Below are 24,240 nucleotides of genomic sequence, written 5' to 3'. Positions count from 1 at the left end.
AGTGTAAGATGGAGTGTTTGCAGTGGAGATGTAGTATCAGGATAACTTCAAAGATACCGTGTTGCCTGCAGCTAGAGGCAAATTCTGGACCAACAGGATATAGCTCAGGAATCAAACTTAAGGGGAAAAAAAAAGTCTACCTGTGCATGCATAGTGCCCAGCACACCTGGAAACTGGGCATGTATGAGAGGAAGGGGTTGAAGAGGAAGTGTCATCTTGGGTTCCTACCTGGATGTTGGATCTTACACAGGGAAGATGTTGCCACTCAGCTAGTTGGTAGTGTGTTCCCTCCTTAAGAGAGAATGTTTTCTGAATGTTTTTCCAATGGCACTTTAAATTTCTAAGTTAGGTACTGTATGGTGTATGGTCTCTGAAAGGTTGCAGTGCCCCACAGGTTGGTCTACTGACTTAACATTAGAATAGATGTGTTTTTAAACAATGAGAAAAAACCCAACCAGAAAGTAAGAACAAATGCATGACTCAAGGGCATTGCTAAAGCAAGGACGATCCCATTCTAACTACTATAACTTCTAATACAAGAACTTTCCATAGTGTTACAATTACTTAAACTGTATTCTGAAGTTCACTGCAGTTCTTTCATCTTACTTCCACTTTCTTGTCCTAGTTGGAAATGTATGGAATGTGTTACAGTCCACCCTGAACAGTCTGAAGTGTGGAACTGGTGTGTAAGTTCTAGCGTTTCTGTTGTCTTTTATGATTCATGAAGCTTTTTTCCTTTAAATGCAAATGGCGTTGCCTTTTCAGTAGAGTGGTTGTGCCCCTCTGGATCAAATTTGTTAGCAAATTTATGCAGTCTAGGACAGGGAAAGAGGAAAAGCTTGTGTTTTGTAATGTTTCCTTAATAACCTTCTAAGGCCCTATTTGTCATTCATTTCAAGTATGTTATTCTTGGACATGAAAGGGTAGTGAAAGTGTCATGAGATTTGCTTATTGAGAAGGAAGTTACATCTTATTGTCTAGGATTTTTAGCATGCTATGCGCATTTGAAAACCCTTATGTCATGTAAAACAGCCATGTGCTTTGCTCCCTCTCCACGCACCTGTGCTCTGAAACAATAAAAACCTGCTTTCTTTTTGGTTATGACTTTAGTTTTGTCCTGGGGTACTGCCAGGACCTGCCCTGCCTACTGCACAGGGTAAGCAGGGCTTCACTTGTGAAAGTCATCTTAACTGTGTCTTGTTCTTTTTGTTGCTGACAGAAATAAGTCAAGAGTTCCTTGTTTTCCACCCCAACAGCATCTTCAATTGGTTAGCACCTTGGGTTTTGATTTAATTATCTTGGCTCCATGGGGAGTTTTATGTGGTCTGAGCTGAATGCCAAACTGGTTGTGTGTCAGCCTAACAGACATATGAGGATTTCTCCAGACTGTCTAAATCAGGGTTTCAAGTGGCTTAAGCTCTGGTTGCCTGCTTCGTTACCAGCTTCCGTTGTTAAAAGCTTATGTGGAGTGGTTGTAGGACATCTGTTCAGAAACACTGTTGAAGTTGTTCTTCTGTAAATCAAGGTGAAGGTTTGGAGATGAGAAGCAAGAGGACCTAATATGTCAAGAAGGAGACTCAAAGGATTTTCCCACACAGTCATCAACCCATTGAAGTGACAAGTGCTTGAGGCCCTGTCTCTCCTTACTCCGACTGTCATGTGGCTAGCAGCTTGTCTGAGGGCACACCAGGGAATTCCTCTTGATCCTGCTAGTTGTTCAGCCCTTTGAGAGCACAGAAATTAACCTATACCACATGCCCCAACTGTCCTTGAAAGCTTTTTGGGTAACCAAGTAATCATGTGCCTGCATGTTTATGGCTTTAAATGATTGAAGTGGAAAGCAGATTACTTCAATTTTTGGTCTTAATGCTAAAATAATTCTTAAAAGATGTAGGAGGTAGATGGCTTTAGCACTAAATAGCTCACTAAGTAGCCTATCCTTTAGGAAGGAGACTGCATCCAGAAGGGTCTTTTAGGGTTAGAGTAATGCAAGGTATTCCCCTAGACTAGGGAGTTTACCTTTTGTTACTAATAAATATCCACTAAGGAGACACAGAGTAAAAGGTGAATGTACTAGTACCAGCTGGAATTCTGTGCTTGGCCAACATCCTGCAGGCTTTCTGGTAAGGAATGGGAAGCACATCCTCTCAAATTCTTCGGCTTGTAAAGTGATACTTATTTTATATCCACTGTGGAGTTTCAGCGCAGAGTACAAATAACTTCTACAAAACTGTAGATTGCAAGCATGTTTTCTCAAAGGGGGTAGAAAGGGATTAGAATATGATTAGGGATTTGTTGTTAAGAGGGATTAAGCAAGAGGAGCTTTTTAAGGTCACATTTTCAAATTGTAGCCTTGCTGTTCCTGAGAATTTGGTATCTGAACTTCTCCCTTCCTACACTGGAAACACTGAGAAACCTTGGGTTCTTAAGGCAGAGGAATAATGGAGCATGGATCTTAAATGCTACAGTTGGGAAAAGGAGCTCTTAGAAAGCCTTTATTGCTTGTTCTTTCTTCCTGCTTTTAGAGGACTTTTTTTTTTTTTAATGCTAATTTAAAGGACACTGCTTTATAAATACAGATTGAAAGTGACAACACACCCAAACAGTCGTCTTCTCTGGTTCAGTTCTGGGGTTCCATGTCTTGGAAACTGCCTTCTGTCGTCTTTCTATAGGCGCATCATCTGGGAGAGAGCAGGAGAAAGAAACAATTCAGTAAAGGCTGAAAGACACTTGATGCCTTCATGTCTCACTGAAAAAGGATGCAAAATTTTCTGTTTGACTAAAACTAGCAGAGGCAACTTGTTTTGTTTGCAGTTCTGTGTTAACTGTAACACTGATTTAACCTGACATTTATCCTAGAGTTTAAATATACTTAAGTGGCTGGAAACTGCTGCAGTGTCAGGGCTTTGCAGTGAGTGATTCTGTTTCTTTTCTGCCTGTTCCTCTCATTTCTTCAAATGATGCCCCTGCACTGGGCATCAGTGCTGCAGCTGTAGCAGGCTCTCCTGGGCTATTCTGTAACATTACATTTCTAAAATGTTGAGAAATTGTCATGAAGCCTTGCGTGCTTGTAGCTTTCCTGTTATCTGGCCTTATGTTTGCATGTCCACTTTTTCTTCTCTTTCCTTCAAAATACCAAGCCACCAATCTGACTTGCTAGTAAACTCTATTACACGATTATCCCAGAGTGGGGTTTTATATTTGTTTTGGGGTTGGTTTTTTGAGATACATTGCAAGCAGTATAGTCTCCTGTAGTCAGAACAGTTGGAGGTAATCCTGCCCTGATTTGCCATTTTGCTGGTCTTTATGCTGATCCCTGCAAGTGTAGTTGCTGCTCCTGCCTCCTGATTAACTGCTAATGGACTTTTTCTAGTCATTAAACACTCTTGTCTTCTGCGTACAATAGTAATCTCTGTCTTGCAGTCTACTTCTGCCATTGCAGTAAATCTGGTTGTGTTGTTGCTTCACTAACAGTAATAGCTTTATGAACTCTTGCCCTGTAGCATCATTCAGTACCTGTAACTGCTGGTTTTATGTGCTAAGTAGACTTTTTTTTTTATGAGGGGAAAGAATCAACATGTATCAGGTTAATGCTGATTGCTTCCTAAGAAAAATCTGCAGCCTTTTGCCCTTAAAACCTCAGATTAATGCCAGCTCTAATTTAAATGGAAGTTAAATTATAAGTCTTAAATTTAATTTAGTCATTAGGGCCTTTTGTAATCCAAGGGATGGCCTGTAGGCAACTATGTTGTGTGCTTGCAGGAGCCATTATTCTAAGGGAGTTTAGGCCTGGAAATGGTCAAGTCAGAAATTCCCTCTCATTTAAGTAGAAGCTCAGTCAAATTCTGTTTTGAGTGGGAAAACCTGCAAAGCAATCTGGATAACACAGCAGAGTCAGTCCCCCAAGTAAGTGTGCAGGTGTGGTAACACAAATCTAATTGGGGCTTAAGTGTGTATATTAAAGAGGTTACGGTAGTGCATCAAAGCGTGGAGACTGTACTGTACACAAAGTACTGTGTTAACACCAAGAAATAGCTTTCTGTAAGTCTTAAACAATGCTTTTTGTTTTTCTCCTTAGATCAATGTTCGAGTTGTTACTATGGATGCAGAGCTGGAGTTTGCCATCCAGCCAAACACTACAGGAAAGCAGCTGTTTGACCAGGTCAGTGAGGTTTGGTATGGGCTCTTGTTTAAGCTTAGAGTACATTTCAGACTATAGTGTTTTCTTAAGACTGAATTCCAAACCTACTTTTCTTTCTTCTCTCTGCCTTCTAATCCAAGGGCCCTGGTCTGAGCTAAGAGCTCAAAATTTCGTCACAATAAAAGAAAAAAGCAAAAATCCTTGCAGGTATGTTATGTTCCAGTGAAACCTGTCTACCTAGCAGTGTTGGATGGTAAACTGTTGTAAGGGATCTAAAATGTCTACACAGCACAGGTAGCGTGTAAAAGTTCACCTCTTGCTGTGAAATACATCTTGGAACTTACTGAATTCTGAAGTTGAAATGTTGTCCCGGAATCAGGACTTCAGAGGGCTGACAGACCCATCAGAAGCTGGGTTGGAGGTAGCCACATGCCACAGGTGTTTGCCAGGCTACTAGAAAACCAGTAGAGTTTGTGATCACTGTGCAGCAGCTATAGCAGCATGCCTTGTAAAAAGCCTCTGTGCAGCAGGATTGAACAAAGACTTGTCCAGCCTGCCCCCAGGGGTTTGCAAGGAAGTGGAGGGCAGGAATTAGCCAAGACTCTCCTCCCATACTGCTATTCTTCCTGCTGCTGTATTAACAAAATACAGTTCTGTTTGGAGATGAACCTACAAAGGTGAGATAAAGACAACTAAAATAAACACAGTACTCTGTAAAACAGTTACTCTTTTCTTGGATAGCTTGCTCTTATAAAACTGAAGCAAGGCTGAGATTTCAGTAGAAAAATTTACTGTTCTGGAATTTAAAAAATAAAAAGTTTGCTTATAGCTATTACTGCTGGAACCCTGAAAACCAAGCCAAGAACAGATCTGTGCAGACTTCAGTTACACATATTGAGCTGTTTATGAAATGTTGCAGCAGTTCATTTGTGCTTCTTCTCTCATCCCCTGCTAGCCTTGGTAGCAAGGGATGGCTAAGCTTTAACTCAGGTAGGCAGAACTGGCTAAAAACGTCCATTCCTTCTGAGTTTTTGTTGGTACTGTTTCTTGTTTCAGTGAGCTAGCTGCGACTTGCCAGGCTTTATGATAACTGTGCACTGAGAAGTGCTTGTCAAAAACAGACAACAAACAAAGAAACAGAAACCAAACACAAAAGCCCAAACCCCCAACAAACAACAAAACATTTAGTGGGTCCTTGGAGGGAGTGAAAGGAGGAAATCTAATTATAATCTCTGCAGAACTTCACAATATAAAATAAAGTACTACAGACTGTGTCTGGCGTTAAGTCTAACTTTAATTTCTTTGGATTATTAATGATATGGGATAAAGTATTCATTGGAAATTTGGTGAATTGCATATGAAAGGTGCGTTTGTACGGAGCCAGCCTTTGTGTTTGACTTCCCATTCACTGCTGATCACCCTTGTATCAGTGTAAGTTCCTCTGCCAGCCCCTTCCATGTTAACCCAAACCAGACAACTGTGGTTTCATCTCTGAGAGTGCAAAAATCCAAGTTACTAAAAGCCAGGTTTTTAAAAGCAATACCTTAGATCAGACAGTGTAAGTACCTCCTATGTCCTTTATGACAAGGACTCCACAAGTATGTCCTATGTCCTTTATGACAAGGACTTCCCCCCTCCCATATATTCACTAATGTTTACAGCTGTTAAGAGTCAGGGTCATCTCTCTGGTGGAAGAGAGACTACTTTCTTGACCTCCAGAGATGAAGCACAAGATCTTGAGAACATGGAAAAAGGTGGGGATGCTTTGGTTCGAAGATACTTCCAGCTTGCTGTCTAGATAGTTCTGCATTTCTGGGGTCTGCTTGTTGCAGCACTTATTGCTGCTGTTGGGATAGACTGTCACCTCATGAAGATCTGCTCCTTGCATCCCATGGCTTGGGTTTAAAGCCTCTGATTGAAAGTTCTTATCCATAGTTCATACCTTGTTATGGTGTACTTCTGCATATCAAGAGATGACTGAGGTAGAAGTGCAGAGCAAAACAGGGGAAGGTCAAGACTGTATGTTTAGCTGCAACTGTTCTGACATCCCCTCTTCACTTCTGCTGTGCAAGCCTTTTACTAGGCCCTTATCTTGGATGGAGTTTACACTCAGATAAAGCCTGTGGAGGCAACAGGTTTTCACAGGTATGGGGAGTGGCCCAACTTGACCCACCCTGAGAGGAAAAGGGCATTGAAGAAGCAGGCTATTTTTAAAAACCACAAGATGATTTCTTGGCTTGAGCTGTCAGCCAGCAAGGCTGCTCTGGCTGTGCCCTTGAGCTTTAGGCTTTGCTGTCATAAGTGTATCCTGCACGTAAGGTGAGTTACAGCTCCCTTTTATAGAAAGGGGGAAAGAGTGGAAAGCTGTAACTATGGAGTTCCGCTCTGCTCAAGCCAGACCTCTGTGGAGTTTATGCTACAATGATCTGAGGTGTCCTGAGACCCTACACGGTGGTGGACTCTGCAGCTGGCCAAGAGGAGAAGAAATTCCAGTGGAGGAGAGTGTGCCACTGGTGGTGTCTGGGAGTAAATACGTTTCTGGCTGGAGTGGGAAGGCATAAAATTTGCTGCTTTGTGCATTTTGGGGCTGGAGGGGGGGGGGGGAGTTGACTCCCATCTTGACTGTGCCTTGGTTCTTAGTTCATCCTTGTTTTGCTATGGAAGAGGTTTACAGACCACTTCCCAGAATGTAGGTGAAAACATTCATAACATTATTCTTTGTATTGGAACTCAAAATGGCCAAATTGTAATGTTTAGCTTAATACATTCTTCTTCCTTGCCTTTCAGGTTTGGGGAGAACTTGAGGGCTTACAACTTCTGCAAGTTTTCTAACTTGATTTGTAGAAGAAGTGTACTTTTTCTGTTGTAAGAGACATTCAGAGGGAATGGCCTCATAACTGCTTGATTCATGTAGCCCTATTTTAACAAAGTTGCCACACTTTTTTGTGCAACAGGAAGTACCCCTGCTCTTCTGTTGGGTTTAGTAAAGCCCAGCTCCGTCCCTTCTAAATATATGTGTAACTGTCATAAACTTGTCTGCTCTGTGGGGAAACGAGCTGCGTGGGGGGGAAGAGGGGAGGGGAATTCTAGTCCAGTAAAGGCCGAAGTGCTTTCAGACCCTAGGTCTTTAAGTTGAGGGGCTTGGGAGCTTTTGTTTGGGTGGCTGTGGGGTTTGCTTGATTGTTTTAATTTTCTTAACATAAACTCTAGTTAGATATGACTGGCCCTGCTGAAGTAGATGTGGGAACTGTACCCTACTAAATAGAGCCCACAGTGTGTAGCTATGAAGCTGTCCTATTTCGTCAGCTAGGCACTGGTTTCTGTATCCTTAAAACACTGTATTTGCTTAATGGCATTTTTCATACTACCGTGTGATTTTCTTGGTCTGCTCCTGTCACTAAACTTCATAGATTGCCTATTATTGGACAATGTCGTACAAACAGTGAGTCTCAGTGCTAATCAGAATGGTGCATTTCTCCCCATCTCTTTTGTCAACCCCAGGAAGCTTCTGGCTTCCAGATACAAACTTCTTGAAAATTTAAGGGAAATGTAATGAAGTGTCCTGAAATCATTGTTTCTCTCAAGTCCGCTCTCCAGATGGAGTGCCCAGCAATACTGTAAAGGGGGACAGTGAGGCAGAGCTGACAGCAAACTACTGGGCTGTAAGAACAAGCAGTCCAAGAGCAGGAGGAAGTCAGGAACCTGTTAGGCCATCTCCTCCACTAAAGAAAAGGAACGTCTCCAAACAGGACTATTTTCACTAGTAAGTGTGCCATCCAGTCAACGGATGGTGTACCCAGGGATTTCATCTTGTTAGGATTAACACTTTGTGAAATTAAATCTGTCCTGGTGTTGAGCCATTCCTATGTTTGTGTCCTTCAAAATCAGCCTGTGTGTGAATTTTAAAAAAGAATTCCCTTGGCTGGGACTACTTGCAGCTTGTTTTAATTCTCAGACCTGCACAGGGAGCTCACTGCAGGAGCTGTGTGAACTATCTTGTAGTTGCTTCCTACAGCCAAATAGTCTTTGGTGACTGGCAGACAAGATCACTTGAGTACCGCTACCTAGTTGTAGTTACTACTAACACCATTACAGACTATCTCACCATAAGCTTTGGTGAAAGAAGTAACTTGTCTGCTTCACCAAATACACTTTTGAGAAGATACAGTAGATTTTCCGGGGCAGAAGCTCCAAATGCTCCTGGTGTACCAGTCTAGCAGTTGGTGGCCTCTCACTTGTCCCATTCATTTCTCACAGTTTCCCCAGAATCATCTTCTTCTAGGAACTGCATGGGACAAGTAGCTTGACCCGTGCTATTGCTGTCATCTACTGCAGCTGTGTATCTTTGTCAATGAGATGAAATTAAGAGACGAGATGCCAGATGAGTAGGATTAGGCTGTTGCCTGCACCCGCAGGCAGTGCAAGAGTTGAGCATACCTGCACCTCAGGTGCTCTGTTGCCTACAATAATTGATTTTTTTTCTTTTTTTACCCTTGTGTTGCAGGTGGTTAAAACCATAGGCTTGCGAGAAGTGTGGTACTTTGGTCTTCAGTATGTGGACAACAAAGGATTCCAGACTTGGCTGAAGCTTGATAAAAAGGTAACAGACTTTGGGCTAATTGCTGAACAAAGGTTAACACTTTTATGATTCCTGATGTGTTATTTGCTCTAACTTTATAAACCTTGTACCTGTTGTCAATTGTTCTTTAATTCTCATAACTCCAGGATTGCTTTTAGAGGTTGTGGTGGGAACTGTTTGGGTGAGGTGTGGCATGGTGGAAGTTTACCCTTTTTCTGTGTGAAATGCAGAAACCTTTATAGCATTTGTCAGATACACAGCGGCAGCTTGTTACCATACTTTGGTTGACTGAAGCAGCTATTCTTGCTGTGACTGGAGGAACACCTGGGCTGGTGAATGGTTTTGGTCTCTGCTTATTCAAGATCAGTTGTTACGGTGAAAGAGAGGTCACTCCAAAGCTGGGCAGTTGTAAGAGAGCCCTGGTGCCTCTGATATGCTCTTGTGTGTAGGCTTGCATTTCTTCTGAGGGTATGAACTGTTGTTCTTAATTGGGCAGTCAATGGAGTTCCTGTTCGGTGACAGGGAGCTGTTCTCCGTCAGAGGCATACGGTACTTGAATGGGTTTGCCCATCTGACACAGCATGGTAACTCGTTCTCCAGTCACCAAGGTTTGCTGTGCAAATGGAATTTTACTGGCTTAGCTGGAAAACATAATGCATCTCCCCTGTACTCTCCTACCAGTAAGCAGCCAGAATTAAGGAATTCCAGTAATGAGTTGACAGTCCCTCTCCTCTTAGGCAAATGCCCCAAATGCTATTTTCTGTGTAAAAGGAACTTATTCTACTGTTTGCAACCCTGCTCAGTTGTGGTGTCACCTCTGTCCTCAGGTTTCTGCTCAAGAAATCAGAAAGGAGAATCCCCTCCAGTTCAAATTCCGTGCCAAGTTCTTCCCAGAGGATGTGTCTGAAGAGCTGATCCAAGACATCACACAGAAGCTCTTCTTCCTGCAGGTGAAGGAAGGGATTCTCAGCGATGAGATCTACTGTCCTCCTGAAACGGCAGTTCTTCTTGGCTCATATGCTGTGCAGGCCAAATTTGGAGATTACAACAAAGATGTACACAAGCCTGGATACCTCAATTCAGAGCGTCTGATACCCCAGAGGTGAAGGAGTTGGTTGATGCAGCCTCCCTTTCTTCTGTATTTTTGAAGTCAAGAATTTGCACTCTAGTTAAATACAGAGTTTCATTGAAAGCATGCCTTTTTTTATTGAACTCTATGCATTTTGGGGGGTTACCTTCCTTTATTTCTGTGTCATAGAGTGTGGCCTTTGTGCTCTCTCCTTTTCTTTCCTAAACATTGCTGCCATGCTGGAAACTGGCAGTATGAATTTCTTCTCTTCAATAAGAGACGCGTTCAGTCAAGAACCTGTCATTGCTGGAGAAGGCTAAGTTGCGTTGACTTAATTCTAATGAGCAGTCCTAAAAGTCTTGTTTCTGGGAAGCATGTCTTGAGGCTATGTAGTCCATCCCCACAAGGATAAATGTATGCTACCAAACAAAAGACTCCTGTTTACACTTCCTGATGCAGCAGTGTCTAATTTTAAGAACAACACCAACTTCTGCTTTGCTTTAACCCTCTGGTGTCTACAGTGTATATGTTATTCTTTTGGCAGCATTCTGCTTGCGTCTCTTGTCAGTGACTAGAAAGGTTTTGTGAAAGGGTTTTGTTCATTCTGAATTGCTCTGCTTCACAGAGTACATCTTTGGGCTGAGTAGGGTCTTCCTCTTGGTTTCAGGAAGGCTTCATGGGTGGGACTGATTTTTCAGTAAGTCTGTAGCAAAGATCAGCATTAATGGATACTGCAGAACATAAAGTGTAATCTTCCTAATATCTGTTTGCTTGTGTAGGGTGATGGACCAGCATAAGCTCTCCAGAGAGCAGTGGGAAGAACGGATCCAGGTGTGGCATGCTGAACATGGTGGCATGCTCAAGTAAGTGTTTTGCGTTGGTCCTTAGACTGGTCACTTTGTTGCTGGTTGGTTACCTTAAACTTGTAGTTCTACAACCAGCTTTTGAAATAGACTCTAGGAGTTGCCTGTCTGGGAACTCTTGGTGTATATCTTCTAGTCCAGCACTGAATCACATGGTAAAACTCAGTAGGATATTTGCACTGGTGCTGAGAACAGTATCTTGGATGTCTTCCTGAAGATCCTGAACCCTAGATACAGTGTATCAATGATGACTTTGAGTTGGAAAATAAGGTGTAAGTCTGACTTAATGTTCACTGAAGCTTTTGCTTTGGCAGATGGGAAAGGTTCAGATTCTGTACCTTTCCCACTGACTGTACCTTGAGGCAAGGATGAATGCTGAGAGAGATGGGTGTTGTGAATTTCCTGTCTGGAAATACTATGGCTTGGTAGATGGAGCACTGTTTGTGTTCATAGATGTAATATCATTAATTTCTGAAGGGAATCCCAAATGGTGAATGTTCAGTTTTAACTCCTGTGTTTGATGTATGGGTTTAGGAAAAGCTTCTTCTGACAGCTTTGTGCTTTTTGAGATAGTCAGCTAAATGAGAAGCTAACATGTGCCCTCCTTCCTGTGTCAAACAGAGAGAATGCCATGCTGGAATACCTCAAGATTGCTCAAGACCTTGAGATGTATGGAATCAACTACTTTGAAATAAAGAATAAAAAAGGAACTGAGCTTTGGCTGGGAGTTGATGCCTTGGGTCTCAACATCTATGAAAAGGATGACAAGTGAGGCTTTTGTTTCATTTCTAATCTTCCAGAGCAAGGGTTGGTGTGGGAGCCCAGGGACATTTCTCATTTACAGTATCAAGGCAAGGTCTAGAACTTGCTCATGTTCCAGTTTTGGATCGGTAGGTGAAGCTGTGCTAGGAAATGAGCTTTCACATCATTTCTGTTTTCATGACTTGCCTGACTTGCTACAGAGATGTTAGCTGTACAGTGCCATCTGGCAAATCGTGCACAGTTGTAGAGCTGTACCCTGAGCCAAGGAGTTTACCAAGTGTTTCCTTGAGTCAGGTTACCAGGTATGCCAGCACTGGGTACGAGAACCCAGATAGGCTAACAAATCTGCAGAGTGTTTGGACATTCAAGGCCATTCCTACACTGAAGTTAATAACAGATGTGTGTACAACTGCCTGGTTTTGAAAAAGATTATGGGGTGGACACGAAACCAAAGCTGGATAACACCCAGAGCCCAGGGAGGAGTTAACCTATAGTTACTGTGAACAAGGAATGAAATGAGGTCTTGCCAAGGTATGGGTAGTTTTAATCAGCCCTTCTGGTAAAGGCAGAGCCATTGCTAATTGGGTAGTAGGTGGGAAATGATAAGACTACATGTATAAATAAACATAAAAGGAAGGTGAGAATAGCTGTGTCTAAGCCTTCTAGTCTCTTCTAATACTCCACAACTGAACAATTGAAAGGGTGTTAAAATAGGTATTTTTTAGACAAAGCATTGCTGTCTGGGTGGCTTCCCCCTGCCCCTTATGTTCCAAGTCTTAGTTTCATGTCACTAAGCTGTAACAGACTATCATTGTAATACAGAAGGGATTTCACCCATTCCATATCTTTGCTTCCAAAAAGCTTTGAATCCAACCCAAATATTAATTGGAACTCTCTGGAGCTTCTGTTAAAGACTGCAGAGAGAAATGCAATCTTTCCTGCAATGCTAATACGTGCTGTCACCCAGAAAACAAGGAGTGTCACTTGAAAGAAAAGTAGTTTCGCTCATGTAATACTTCAGTCTTGAATGACTAGTCTTGCTATGTAACCACGGTCACACAAACAGGTTTTTCGAGCTGCAGAAGCAGACAGAGTGTAGCCATTGACTGCAAAGAGCTATCAAGCGTGTTTGCAAAACAAATACCATGCTGGAATAAACTGCTTGTTTCTGCTGTAACTCTTGCTGCTATGTAATTAATTTTTTTGGGCAGATAGGGGGACTAGAAAAATAGCAATGTGTACTTCGTCTCTGGTTTATACGTGCAAAATTTGGGGACTGGGGCAAAGGTGTAAACACAAAGATTTCATTGTTAAAGCTCAACCATGAGACCATGCTATAGGTGTATGAGCCTCTGTACTGCAGTGTATGTCAGTGTCCTGCTTCTAGGTATCTTGAAACTTTTTCTGCATTAAAGAGGGGAACCTGCAATAAAACTTACATTAATAGAAGTGAATCATTTTAGTTGTCCATCATGCTGTATTATCTAGGGTTGAAACCCTTAAGCTAATATGACAGAGACTGGAGTAATTAATCTTAGTCTATCAGATAATTTTCTTTGCTGTTCTTAATGTTACACACACACACACACACACACACACTGTTGTGTAATCTCGCAGTTGAGTTAAAGGCTGAGTAATGGTAAATTCTGAAGAGGGTGTATTTTATTCTTGATGTCCAATTTAAACAAAAATGCTTGGCTCCAGGGAAATCCTGCTATGTAGTAGCCTTCCATCTCTGTGACAATGAGTCAGATTCCCCCAGAACTGTCATGTTTTCCTGTACCAATGAGCTCCATAGGAAGGTTTCTTACAGGGTGTGAGTGGCTCTCTGTGGTGACAGATGTTTCCCTAAGTGCTAAACATTAAATACTTGTGCCTTCATTTATTTGAAATAATTGTCAGCACTTCAGTGTGTCTGACACATATGTTGGAGGTGTTAGATAATGAGAAGATTGCTTGTTGGTATTACCATTTGTGTGAGACACAATTCTTAATTGTTAACTGCTGTCTTTAGAGAATATTTCTTCCCTTGATAAAAAGAATAAAAGAATAACAATGTGATATTAAACATAAACATGGAACTAATTTGTTGGGGGGAATTAAAGGAATTGGTTACAGTCAAAGATGCAAGTCCTTGTAATATTAGAACTTGCTGCAGAACTGGGCAGATATGTAAGGGTGCAGGACTGAAGTGGCTTAGGAACATTTGACCTTGCAAGTAGCTTAATACTTTTTATATGCAAGAGTTCCTTGCAGCATCCCTTAAAAATACTTATTTTCTTTCCAGGCTGACTCCAAAGATTGGGTTCCCTTGGAGCGAAATCAGAAACATCTCTTTCAATGACAAGAAGTTTGTTATAAAGCCTATTGACAAGAAAGCACCAGTAAGTATATCTAGACTGGATTCCTGGATACTGCATATGAGCAGCTAATGCTGTTTCATCTCAAAATAAAGTAGTCTTTGGAGAGGATAAAGCTGCAGATATTCTAGGTGCAAAATGAGTGTTAGTGTTTAGAGCTGTCTGCTCATGGCTCACTTCCACACTAAAAGAGTAAAAGCCAGTTGAGGACCATGGTGATCATTGACCCTGAACACTAGGGTAAATGGCAGTATATGATTTCTGTGGAAGAACTGAAATGTAGCTACCTGTGAATGTTGCTTTTCAGTACTTACAGATGTGTTTGAGAGTTCCTGTAGTAAAGAATTGGGACTTACTTTGACCTGTTAGAAACATAAAGTGGAATAACTGGTATAGGTGGATCTCATTCTGTCAGTCTTGTGAAACACTTGGAATAGTTGAGAAAGGCCTCCTTTTCTCTTCCCCCACCACTTGGCCTTGGTGGGTGAGTACACCCCTGAGAAATAATAAGCTGTTTGTCTTTGTCAAAAGGTGATGGCTTATGAATTTCTGTAACAGAAAAAGGTCCTCCCAGTAGTTTAAAGGGTACTCATGCAGTGTGCTGCAGGGCTTTCCTGCAGATAACCTGGCTTTTGAGGGGGAGGAGCTTCTTTCTGTGATGCTGTTAGTGAAAGCCAACAAAACTCCAGAGAGATAAGAAGCTGGTCTGTCAGGCATGCCTTCCTCAATAGAAGAGCCTCTTGGGCGTGTTCTACACATTATAAAGTATTAACCTCCTGTTTATGGATCACAGCTTTGCATCCACTCCCCAGCAGTAAATCCAACTCAGTTTAAAATTAGAGACTTGCAAGAAGCTGATATAGAAAGGTGTTAATATTGAAAACCTCAATTATGTTTCCTGCCTCTGCCTCAACTGCCCTTTTCCCTCTGGAGTTGAGTTAAAGCTATGCCTGAAAGAAGAATTTTTCTGGACAGTAATTCTGAGCACTCGGGAAGTTGTGTGTGTCTTTCATATGCTTGTGTCTCCTTTGAAAAATGCAAGTAGTATAACTACAACAAAATACCCAGTCCACCCAAGGTGTGAGTTGGAAGCTCCCTTTAATTTGGAGGATTCCACATGCCAGTGTTTAAATGGACTCTAATGTAATGAGTAGAGTCCTGTGGCATCTTGCCTAGAATAAACTTTTTAATTTTTAGGCCTGTCTGCCCCCACACTTCAACGTCTTCAGCACATTATCATTACAATATCAAGCTAAATGATGTGTGACTGGGGGAGACTGGGGATGAGGAAAGGAGGTGGGGATTCTTCTGTGTTATATCAATGTTTTGTCCCTTGGTTATGGCCTTAAATGATAAACGCAACCACTGCTTGTGCCCTCAGCATTTACCTCCACAGAAGTGAGCCTTGCCTCAGGGTAGAACGTGTTCATCACAAGGCACACAAACTGTTTTCAAAATTACTTGTCAGGAAGTTGGATGAATAGCTTACAGGTACAGCTTACAGTGTCAGACTGGTACAGCTCAGAATGGCTCTGGCAGGATTTCTGGGGAGTAGGAAACAACACACTCTGCTGACTGCCTCTTCTGCATCAGTGTGCTGGAAAAATGCATTAAAGGAAACAAGTCATTGTCAGCATATTCATGATCATCTTAACAGTACTTGATGGGCTTTTCATTGCTTCTAATATAACTTCTAGTTTTTCCAGAGATAAAACCGTTCTGTGATTCTACAGTGTTATTGGAAAGGGACCTTAAAGCTCATCTAGTTCCAACTTGCCTGCCATGGGCAAGGACAAAACACAGCTACAACTTGTGCTTCTGAGCTCAGGCATTTAAAAACATGATCGCTGCTGCCATGCAGAATTGACACCCTGTTATGCCCTTTCTCATTTCCACCTCTTGCTAGCAGCAAGGCAATCCATGGGAGAGTGATTCTGAGGAATGGGTGCTGGTGGTAATGTGGCAGCTTGCCTACTGCCCATATCGCTATCCTCACAGTACTGGAGAACAAGCACAAAGATGCAGAGTTTATTCGCTGTGTACGTTGAGACTGTGTTGTAAGCGTGTGGCTGTGGACTTGGGAAAAACCATCAGGCAGGTGATGACCTTGGCCCTCTGTATCCCTTTCTCAGATTGACTTCCAGGAGATCAGTCTGGTGCGTGGTTTTTATGAAAGCCCGGTTAGAACACAGATAACAAATTTGGGCTGTTCTTTTTGCTGAACCAACCAGAAATTTTGGAATGTCTTGTGTGTTGTCACTGCCTGCAACCCAGTATTCAAAATAATCCTTATGTTTGCTGGTTCCAGTAAAATAGCTGCCATTTGACATTCCAGTAACAGCATAGGTCTGCTTAACTAGGAAATGCCTTGGAGAGGAAGGAATGACATTGGAAGGTGTTTCTTCTCTTTCTCTGAACAAAAAACCAAAACCCCACAGATGGTGCCTTGAATATTGATTTAAACAGATCAGGGAATTCTGTGGTTACTTTAACAATCTGTAATGCATTTTTAGTTTAATGCTTTATCTTCTGGTCACAAAACCTTGCAAACTGAAAAACTAATTACTCAGTACTAGAGATCTATGAGTAGTTGCCCAGATGGTTTCCTGCCAGCCCAGAATCCTCTGTGACAATCTCCGCAAAGACTCCTTTAAATGGAGATTGTTAATTTTCTATAACGGATACCTTTTCTAGAACAGTAACTTGTTGATTCTATGTAGACTGTAACTGAAGAATATAAATAACAGTTGTTTTAGCTTCAGATGATACTGTCAGTCTCTACTGCTATATTTAAGTGGCTTGCATATGTGTCTTGATTACAGTGAAGTTAGTGGCAAGATGCTGGGAGAAAGCACGCTTGGAAAACTGACTGTCAGGTCTCTTTTCTAGGACTTTGTGTTCTATGCCCCTCGTCTGAGAATTAACAAGAGGATCCTGCAGCTTTGCATGGGCAACCATGAACTGTATATGCGGCGCAGGAAGCCCGACACCATTGAGGTGCAACAGATGAAAGCCCAGGCCCGGGAGGAGAAGCACCAGAAACAACTGGAAAGGTGAGCTTAAATACAGTCAGCAGAAATAGGGCGGCAGGGATGAATCCCACAGCAGGGCTTGGCAGGCAGCTGTACCTGCAGGGCAGCTACCAGCAACATGACTTTTGCAAGGAAACATGCAAGTAAAGGCACAGTGGACTCTTGTGTGGTGGTGCACACTCAGAGCTCCTTCTGGATCCTCCTGAGTGTTAGTGTCTGGTTTATGTGTTGGACCAAGGGATGGTTGGGAGTAAGGAAGAAGCCTTCAAGGGTGCACGCGGGTGCGCTGTGAAAAGGAAAGAGGGGACTGAGAGACCTGTTACAAGCACAGAAAAAGGATTAGTGGTTCTGTTGGACTTCCACTACTGTCTGTAGGTTGCTTAGGGTTCAAGAAATCATGATGCTTTTCTCCTGTATTTGTGGCTTATTTGCTGTCATTCCCTTAGTGCTCTTGTTCTTATGCCTTCTTAGCTTCCCTTACAACAGAAGTAACAAATCTCTGCTGCACCAAGGTTTGCAATACCCAGTCCAGACTTGCAGTGCCAAGTCCAGATTTTCTCTCTCTGCATGTAGTAGTTATTTGGTGTTCTAAATTTCTATGGCAGGCAACTAAAATAGAAATGTTTTTATGAAGTGGTGTATCCAGGACTGAGCAAAAATTCTGAAGTGATGAAGGAACAAGCTATATCTGTTTCTGTCTTCTGGCTCTCATTTTGTGGCAGTTGCTTCCCACTGAGCTGCCTGGAGAAATGCCCAGGCAGCATTCTTGTCTGGCTGTACCTTAGGTCTGAAAGTGAGTTTCAAGCATGAAATCTATTTCTAACAGGCAACAACTAGAAAATGAAAAGAAGAAAAGGGAGACAATTGAGAGGGAGAAAGAGCAAATGTTGAGGGAGAAGGAGGAGCTCCTGGTGAGGCTACAGGAATATGAGGTGAAGACTCAGAAAGCAGAGAAAGGTAAAGTACTTGTACCAGACCATATGTATTGTGCTCCATAGGAGGGTTATATGGGACACTACCTACACCTAGCCTAAACCTTGGTGACACTGGGATCTCTTGGCAAGCCTTACTGATACCTGTCTATGTGGATAAATACATACATTTGCATACTGATACCAGCCAAAGTATGAAAGTAGCATAAGATCTGCCAATTGTATTTGGAAACTGAAGGGCACTAACTCTATTTCCCCTTGTTGCCAAGAGAGTTTAAGTAGTTTGGCCTCTTCCAGCAGGCAGTAAGCGTTCAGCTCTCAAGTACTTTTTACTTAACTCCTAACAGAAAAAGTACTTTTGGAAAGTGAAAAGGAAGCTTCTGTTTCAATTCAGTTTGAGACAGCAACATCTGGTCCGTGCAGTTAAGGGCACCAGAATCATGTCAGTGCTGCAGGCTTCAGTGCAAATATCTTGCAGAAAATTGAATCATGTGCAGCTGACTACTTCCGAGTTCAGTTACTTGATGTGTTACACAAATAATTACTTTGAGGTGCACAGTGAAGGGGTACTGCATGCAGGAGTGAAGTGCTTGTCATGTCTTCTGCAGTTACCTAGGAGACTGCCTGTAGTCTCTTTGCTTTGACCAGGCTTATGCAGTAACCACATTGATTCATCTTGTTCCAGAGCTCTCAGATCAGATCCAAAGAGCCATTCAGCTGGAGGAGGAAAGGAGGCGAGCGCAGGCAGAAGCAGAACGTTTAGAAGCTGATCGCTTGGCTGCTCTGCAGGCCAAAGAAGAGCTGGAGAGACAGAATATGGACCAGATAAAGAGCCAGGAACAGCTGGTAAGACCCAGTCATTTTGAGGATAAGAGATACAGGCATGTTAATATGCCCTTTAAGTAAGGTAAAGCCTTTTTCTCCAGAGAAAAACATGGTGAAGTAGTAGACCCTGTGATAACATCATTGTGGCATTGGTTTCTATCATGAGCAGTCTGCTTTTTAAGTCTTAAATTCTTATTCAGTCTTTATTACAGTGGAGTGTAACACCTGGATCTTTTCTCAGTCAGTAGTGTTTGTTTGCTCTGTGTTTTGTTTTTTTTTGAAGAGTCCTTGTAATTCCAGTTTCATTATTCAACAGGCTACAGAGCTTGCAGAGTATACAGCTAGGATTGCACTTCTTGAGGAGGCAAGGAGGCGTAAAGAGAGCGAGGTTGAAGAATGGCAAATCAGAGTGAGTATCAGCTTTACGAAGTTGCTCTGGAGCTCTGCACTTGAGCAGAGCATACCACAGTGCTTAGCCTGATATGAGTTCTCTAAATGTGTAGACAAACATCTGTAGGCCAACAGCAAAGGGCAGACTTGGGAGGAATGTGCAATATGTCTGTAAAACACCTTTCTTTCAACAAGCCCTCAGTCAAAATTCAAAATTGAAGCCTGTATGAAACCTAAAAGTGTAATTATAGTCTTGGAGACATGGGGGGGGGGGGGAAGTGGTACATTGTATTAATGAGGTATTTAACCCATGATGCAAACATCACATCAATCAAGAGAAGATGCCACACTGCAGGTACCAGTCCCAAGAACTGTGTGCTGTTGTCAGTGGCTTCCTGGACCTGGGTTGGGAGAGTTAATAATTGGATGCACCAACCCCAACCCATGCCAGGCTCAAGCATGCCTGGTTCTCCTAGTGCCCTTTGGCAGGTGCTGCAGACTGCACAGGAGTGCAGAACCTCTGATGCAGCATGGAATCTGACTGCCCAGTATGCAATTGCATTAAAATGCCAACCAGGGAACCAGAGTTCTTGCTATCTGGAACCCATATCTAGAGCCTACAACTCTTCAGATGGAGTGCAGGATGAAGATAACTGTAGATGCCTGCAGAATTGTTCTTCCTAGAGTGTGTTGTGTTGGAAGATTCTTTGTTCAGATCCCCTGCACATTACGCAATTACACAGTGGATGATAGTACCACTAGCAAAAATGTTTTGCTTAAGACCACAACGGTGTGTCAACTGCAGAGATTTAACTCCCTCTTCTTGCTTTTCATAGTAGCTTGAAAAAAAGCAGGGAGACAAGTGTTAAAGTGTTCATTAAGCTGGTGTAAAGCAAGAAATGCATTTAAAACTATTTTTCACTCTCTGCCCAAAGGCCAAGGAAGCTCAGGAGGATCTGGTAAAGACAAAGGAGGAGCTACAGCTGGTGATGACTGCTCCACCTCCACCCCCACCGCCTGTCTATGAGCCTGTTAACTACCATGTCCATGATAACTTGCAAGATGAGGGATCTGAGTACTCTGCCTACAGTGCAGAGTTCTCCAGTGAGGGGATCCGGAATGACCGCAACGAGGAGAAGCGCATTACTGAAGCAGAGAAGAATGAGCGTGTGCAGAGGCAGCTGAGGGTAAGACAGTGGAGTAACTGAAACAGTTGTTCCTGGAAAATAGACCACTTAACTGCTTGGTTAAGCACACAAAGCACAATAGTTTCTCTTCATTTACAGTTCCTGTAGGCAGTTGGAATTAAATACAAGATCTACAACAGTTACTGTCGTTGCTCAGGCTTTGAGATTACTTATGCACATTATCCATAGCGTTTATGGAAAGCATGTGTTGTATCTCCATCATTGTTAGATCACTCTGTCCAGTCATCTAACGACTGTCAATTCTCACCAAAGAGCACTGCTGTCACCAGCTGAAAGCTTCACATGTATAATCTGTATCTGCTGTCCTTGATATTGCAGGCGCTGACAGATGAGCTGGCCCAGGCTAGAGATGAAAACAAGAGGACCCACAATGATATTATCCACTCAGAGAACATGCGACAGGGACGTGACAAGTACAAGACGCTGCGGCAGATCCGGCAAGGCAACACCAAGCAGAGAATTGATGAGTTTGAGGCAATGTAATGATGTTTGTAACAAGAAGGAAGGACTGTGGGGAGGGCAGATCTTAATGCTGTATTCTTGTTTTGGGGGTGTTTTTGTTTTTTTTCCCCTGAGGAGGGGTCACTGTATGAGACGTAACAAGTGTTCTTTAAAAACCCCAAGGTGTTTGAATCTCCCTTTTATTTTGTACCTCCTATTAAATTTGGTATAGTTAAAAACTCATGATACCACTGATCCTGGTAACTTGCTCACACCTTTGCTTAGTGCCAAAAGGCCTTAGGTCACATCTCTGTTTAAGCAAGCAGGTGCTGGATTCAGGTTGGTCTAAAACTAAGTGACTGTGGGCATATTTTGTGCCATATGTTTCTGTATTATTAGTTACAGTGGTAAAGTCCAACAGTTGCAAAGACAGGTTGTAGAACTCAGAATTTGCAAGCCCTGTATGTATGTGTGCATGTGTGTTTATATACCCTGTTTTTTATCCTTGGTCTTGATGCCCATAACCTGTTCCCCACCCCATGCACACAGAAGAACTGACACCACCTCAGAACTGCTCTGTGTAGAAATTAGGCTGCTTCTGGTTGCTGCTCTCAACTGGAGAAACTCTGCAGTGATGGCACAGGGACACCGATACCCTCCTCATGTAACACCTAGGCAAATATGCTGTTGGAATCTAATACACTCCTGTGTTTGCATTCCAGCTTCATTACTGATCAGTCATAGTGTAGTATTTATATATATATTAAAACCATGCAATATGTGGATTGCAGTAGCTTAAAGGGAAATAGTTTTGCTCTGTATATTTTGTTACTTTTCAGATTAAATAAGACTTGCATCTGTAAAAATGCCTAAACAATGCTTAGTCTGATACAGTGCATTAACTGATTATTTGCTACAAAGCATTATTTGTAAAGATCACTTTTTTACTTAATGAAAACTTACTATGTACTCATAATCCAATAGATACAATTTTACTGCACCTATTTTTCTAACAAATTTTCTAATTTTTTTTAAATGTTTGATTTAAAGTTTCAGACTCCAAAGATGAAGGGACTGCTTGTTTATATCACAGTTGTATTCTCTCTAGTAGAGAGCATTTCTGTGACCATTCCTTCCCCTCCTAAGTTCCCCCTTTCCTTGAAAATCTGTTAGAAAGTGAGATACAGTATGTTGTCAGTTCTTCTCTTCCATTTACACCATCTCTGCTGCTTTATACTTGAGTTAAATTGTGTGTGGTTTTTTATTTGCAGCAGCAAACATCTAAATAAAAGATCTGCAAAGTAACAAAGGACTTGGAGTCAAGTGGTTCTTGTGTAGGGCATATTTTGTATCAGGTGTGCATTTTCATCTAGTTCCTGAGCTTAGCATATAAGTCCCTGTGTCTTTAAGTCTCCTTAAAAGCCACATTACCTAGGAAGGAAGAAAGGAGAGTACTATCTGTAATGGCTTGAGGTATTAACAGCAGCACTTGTTACAGTTGACTGTAACACTACAGTTCACAGGCAAAGTGAACTCATACAGCAGCTGGGCCTTAAGCTTACATGAATAAATTATAACCCTAGCTAAACTCCTGTTCTGTGTGCCATATGGATCTTGTTAATACTGTCTTACAGCTGATAAGAGCAAGGAACTTAGTGCAACCACACTGTTCTATTAAGTGTTGTCCCTCACTCCTGCTGAGGAGTGCAGGACAATTCCTTCAACATATAAAACATCAAGATGAGAGTGAAGGCAGGTAACTTTGAAGTAACAGTTATTTAAGATGTATTCCTATCTGTGATTAAAGAATGACAGTTCTATGCCCAGAACTAGAAAGCTGCATCTCATCTGGCTACTGTTGCCTTGTCACCACACTGCATTTCTGAGTTTGTCGCTCTCAAAGAAACCTTATACTTCAGATAGATGCACAGATAACAAAGCCTTAACCTTTGGAGCAATAAAACCTCACACACTTTCAAATGTATAACTCTGTTTCACAAATGCAGGACTAGGTACGCTTGCAGTGTACCTTTCACCAGACCTGAAAGGCACATGCCAGTTGAATTGAAAGCTTCACACATGGGGAAAGCTGTTGTGCAGTTCTCTTATGATTTAAAGTTTTCCTTGTTTGAATGCAGTACAAGTGTGAAGTCCATCCATGTGTTTGGTCTGCAGAGTACTTCCTGCCATTGAAGCACTGACTGAGAAAGGGCTGTAGAGCCAAACCATTCCACTGCAACAAAGCAAAAGGGAAGGGTACAGTTACTTTTCACTTGGTCTTACCCAACTGACTGGACAACAATGAACCTGTTTCTTTAGCTGTTCTGTAGCTAATGCCTTAGGGCATTAATTGCAATAAATTGTAGTTATATTTTGAAACAGTATTTAAATCCTGTTAAACTAGAATCACTTACTAAAGAATTCAGCCTGCAGCAAAGAAAAATTTTCTGGTTATATGACTAAAAGCAAAGGAGCAAGCATGTGTATTACTAACAGCAGCATGGCACTAGGTTGCATGCTGCGGTTCATCTCCAGTCACTTTAATGCATTACTAGGCTTAGAGCTTGAATAGTCGTCTTCACTCAGGAGCACGTAGCTCCTGCTCTGGCAGAAAGGAAGATGCTGGGTAGGACAATCAAGTTCATAAGGCAGCTTGCACAGCACTGAGCTATTAGTGATAATACTCCCCTAAAGTCTGTGTTGATACCATAACACAGTGTCTGAGCAATCTTTTTGAGCCTTTCCTCTCAGAACTCTCTGGGAAGACAGACTCCATGGGGCAGTCTTCAAGCGGCAGCCTTCAATTAAAAGTGAAATGGGGCCTATTCAGTGAGCGGAGGGCCTCTCAAAAATTTCTCAGCCTTGAGAGCAAGCTTCCTCACTTGCACATACACTAGAACAGAGCCCAAAACTCAGATGTGCAATAGCCCCTTTTGAGCAAGCTTCGCTGTCTGTATCTCCCAGTGACTGGATTGTTTCGTGGATGTAAACTAATAAGCACAAACATAAGGAAGGTTGGAGTCTAGTAGGTCATTAGTTCTTGTGCTTCCTTTTTATTAAATAGTATTTAAAATCAACCAATGCATAGGAAACAGCTCAAAGAACCGGTCTTAAAAAAATCATTAACAGAGCTCTACATGAGTTAACTCCACCCAGCTTTGCAATGCCTGCCTTAGCATGGCCAGGCTTCAGTCCTGTAACTTAACCATGTTAACAAATGGCTTTCCTGAAAATTCCCACTGACAACCTTGAACTTTTGCAAAGACCTGAACTAAAGCACATGTAGTGTTTCTTACAGGATCAAAGCCCAAGGCACACAGCAGTGGGTGATAAATAGCACAGTGTAAGTATTATTTAGAATGTAAAGTAAATGAACTTTTCCCCAATTGCCTTCAATTTTTCATGATAAAGAACCTACTTGCACCAAGTGTAGCTCCTCCTAGGAACTGATCGCTTGAGCTGGAAGTTGACTTGTCCCAGACAGTCAAGTGTAGACATGACTGCTGCAGCTGAGCTGGGGTCACACCATCAAAGACAAAGAAGTGATTCCACTGGGGACAGGCTTCTTTCCTCCGGACAGGAGACTTCTGCTTTACCTCTGGTTGGTCTGGAAGGATAAGACAACTTCCCCAAAACAA

The 24,240-nt window shown here is 42.2% G+C and overlaps 2 protein-coding genes across 11 annotated transcripts in view; one reads left to right on the top strand and one right to left on the bottom strand.

Annotated features, from left to right (window-relative positions):
• EZR (ezrin) overlaps positions 1-21,911 on the top strand; it is a 35,503-nt gene extending 13,592 nt beyond the window's left edge. The window contains exons 2-13 of one of the 2 annotated variants that reach the window (XM_062640820.1): positions 4,079-4,162; positions 8,646-8,741; positions 9,548-9,822; positions 10,569-10,652; positions 11,274-11,420; positions 13,702-13,798; positions 16,664-16,827; positions 17,633-17,763; positions 18,424-18,584; positions 18,880-18,972; positions 19,889-20,140; positions 20,480-21,911. In XM_062640820.1, the coding sequence (XP_062496804.1) occupies positions 4,079-4,162; positions 8,646-8,741; positions 9,548-9,822; positions 10,569-10,652; positions 11,274-11,420; positions 13,702-13,798; positions 16,664-16,827; positions 17,633-17,763; positions 18,424-18,584; positions 18,880-18,972; positions 19,889-20,140; positions 20,480-20,644 (1,749 nt within the window). In that variant the 3' untranslated portion in view covers positions 20,645-21,911. The remainder of the gene's footprint in view (positions 1-4,078; positions 4,163-8,645; positions 8,742-9,547; positions 9,823-10,568; positions 10,653-11,273; positions 11,421-13,701; positions 13,799-16,663; positions 16,828-17,632; positions 17,764-18,423; positions 18,585-18,879; positions 18,973-19,888; positions 20,141-20,479) is intronic. The other variant, XM_062640821.1, reaches the window with a different exon arrangement.
• Positions 21,912-22,376: 465 nt separating this feature from the next.
• Positions 22,377-24,240, bottom strand: part of SYTL3 (synaptotagmin like 3) — a 34,301-nt gene continuing 32,437 nt past the window's right edge. For all 9 annotated transcript variants that reach the window (XM_062640816.1, XM_062640814.1, XM_062640813.1 and 6 more), the window contains 2 exons: positions 24,021-24,226; positions 22,377-22,835 (listed from right to left, as the gene is read on the bottom strand). In XM_062640816.1, the coding sequence (XP_062496800.1) occupies positions 22,708-22,835; positions 24,021-24,226 (334 nt within the window). In that variant the 3' untranslated portion in view covers positions 22,377-22,707. The remainder of the gene's footprint in view (positions 22,836-24,020; positions 24,227-24,240) is intronic.

The sequence above is a fragment of the Pezoporus occidentalis genome, unplaced genomic scaffold (genome assembly GCF_034315485.1).
Source record: "Pezoporus occidentalis ecotype Australia unplaced genomic scaffold, CSIRO_AGI_Poc_V1 ctg67, whole genome shotgun sequence".
Taxonomy (NCBI): domain Eukaryota; kingdom Metazoa; phylum Chordata; class Aves; order Psittaciformes; family Psittacidae; genus Pezoporus; species Pezoporus occidentalis.
Note: the sequence above shows the minus strand (reverse complement) of the source record. Positions and strands in the feature narration are given on the sequence as shown.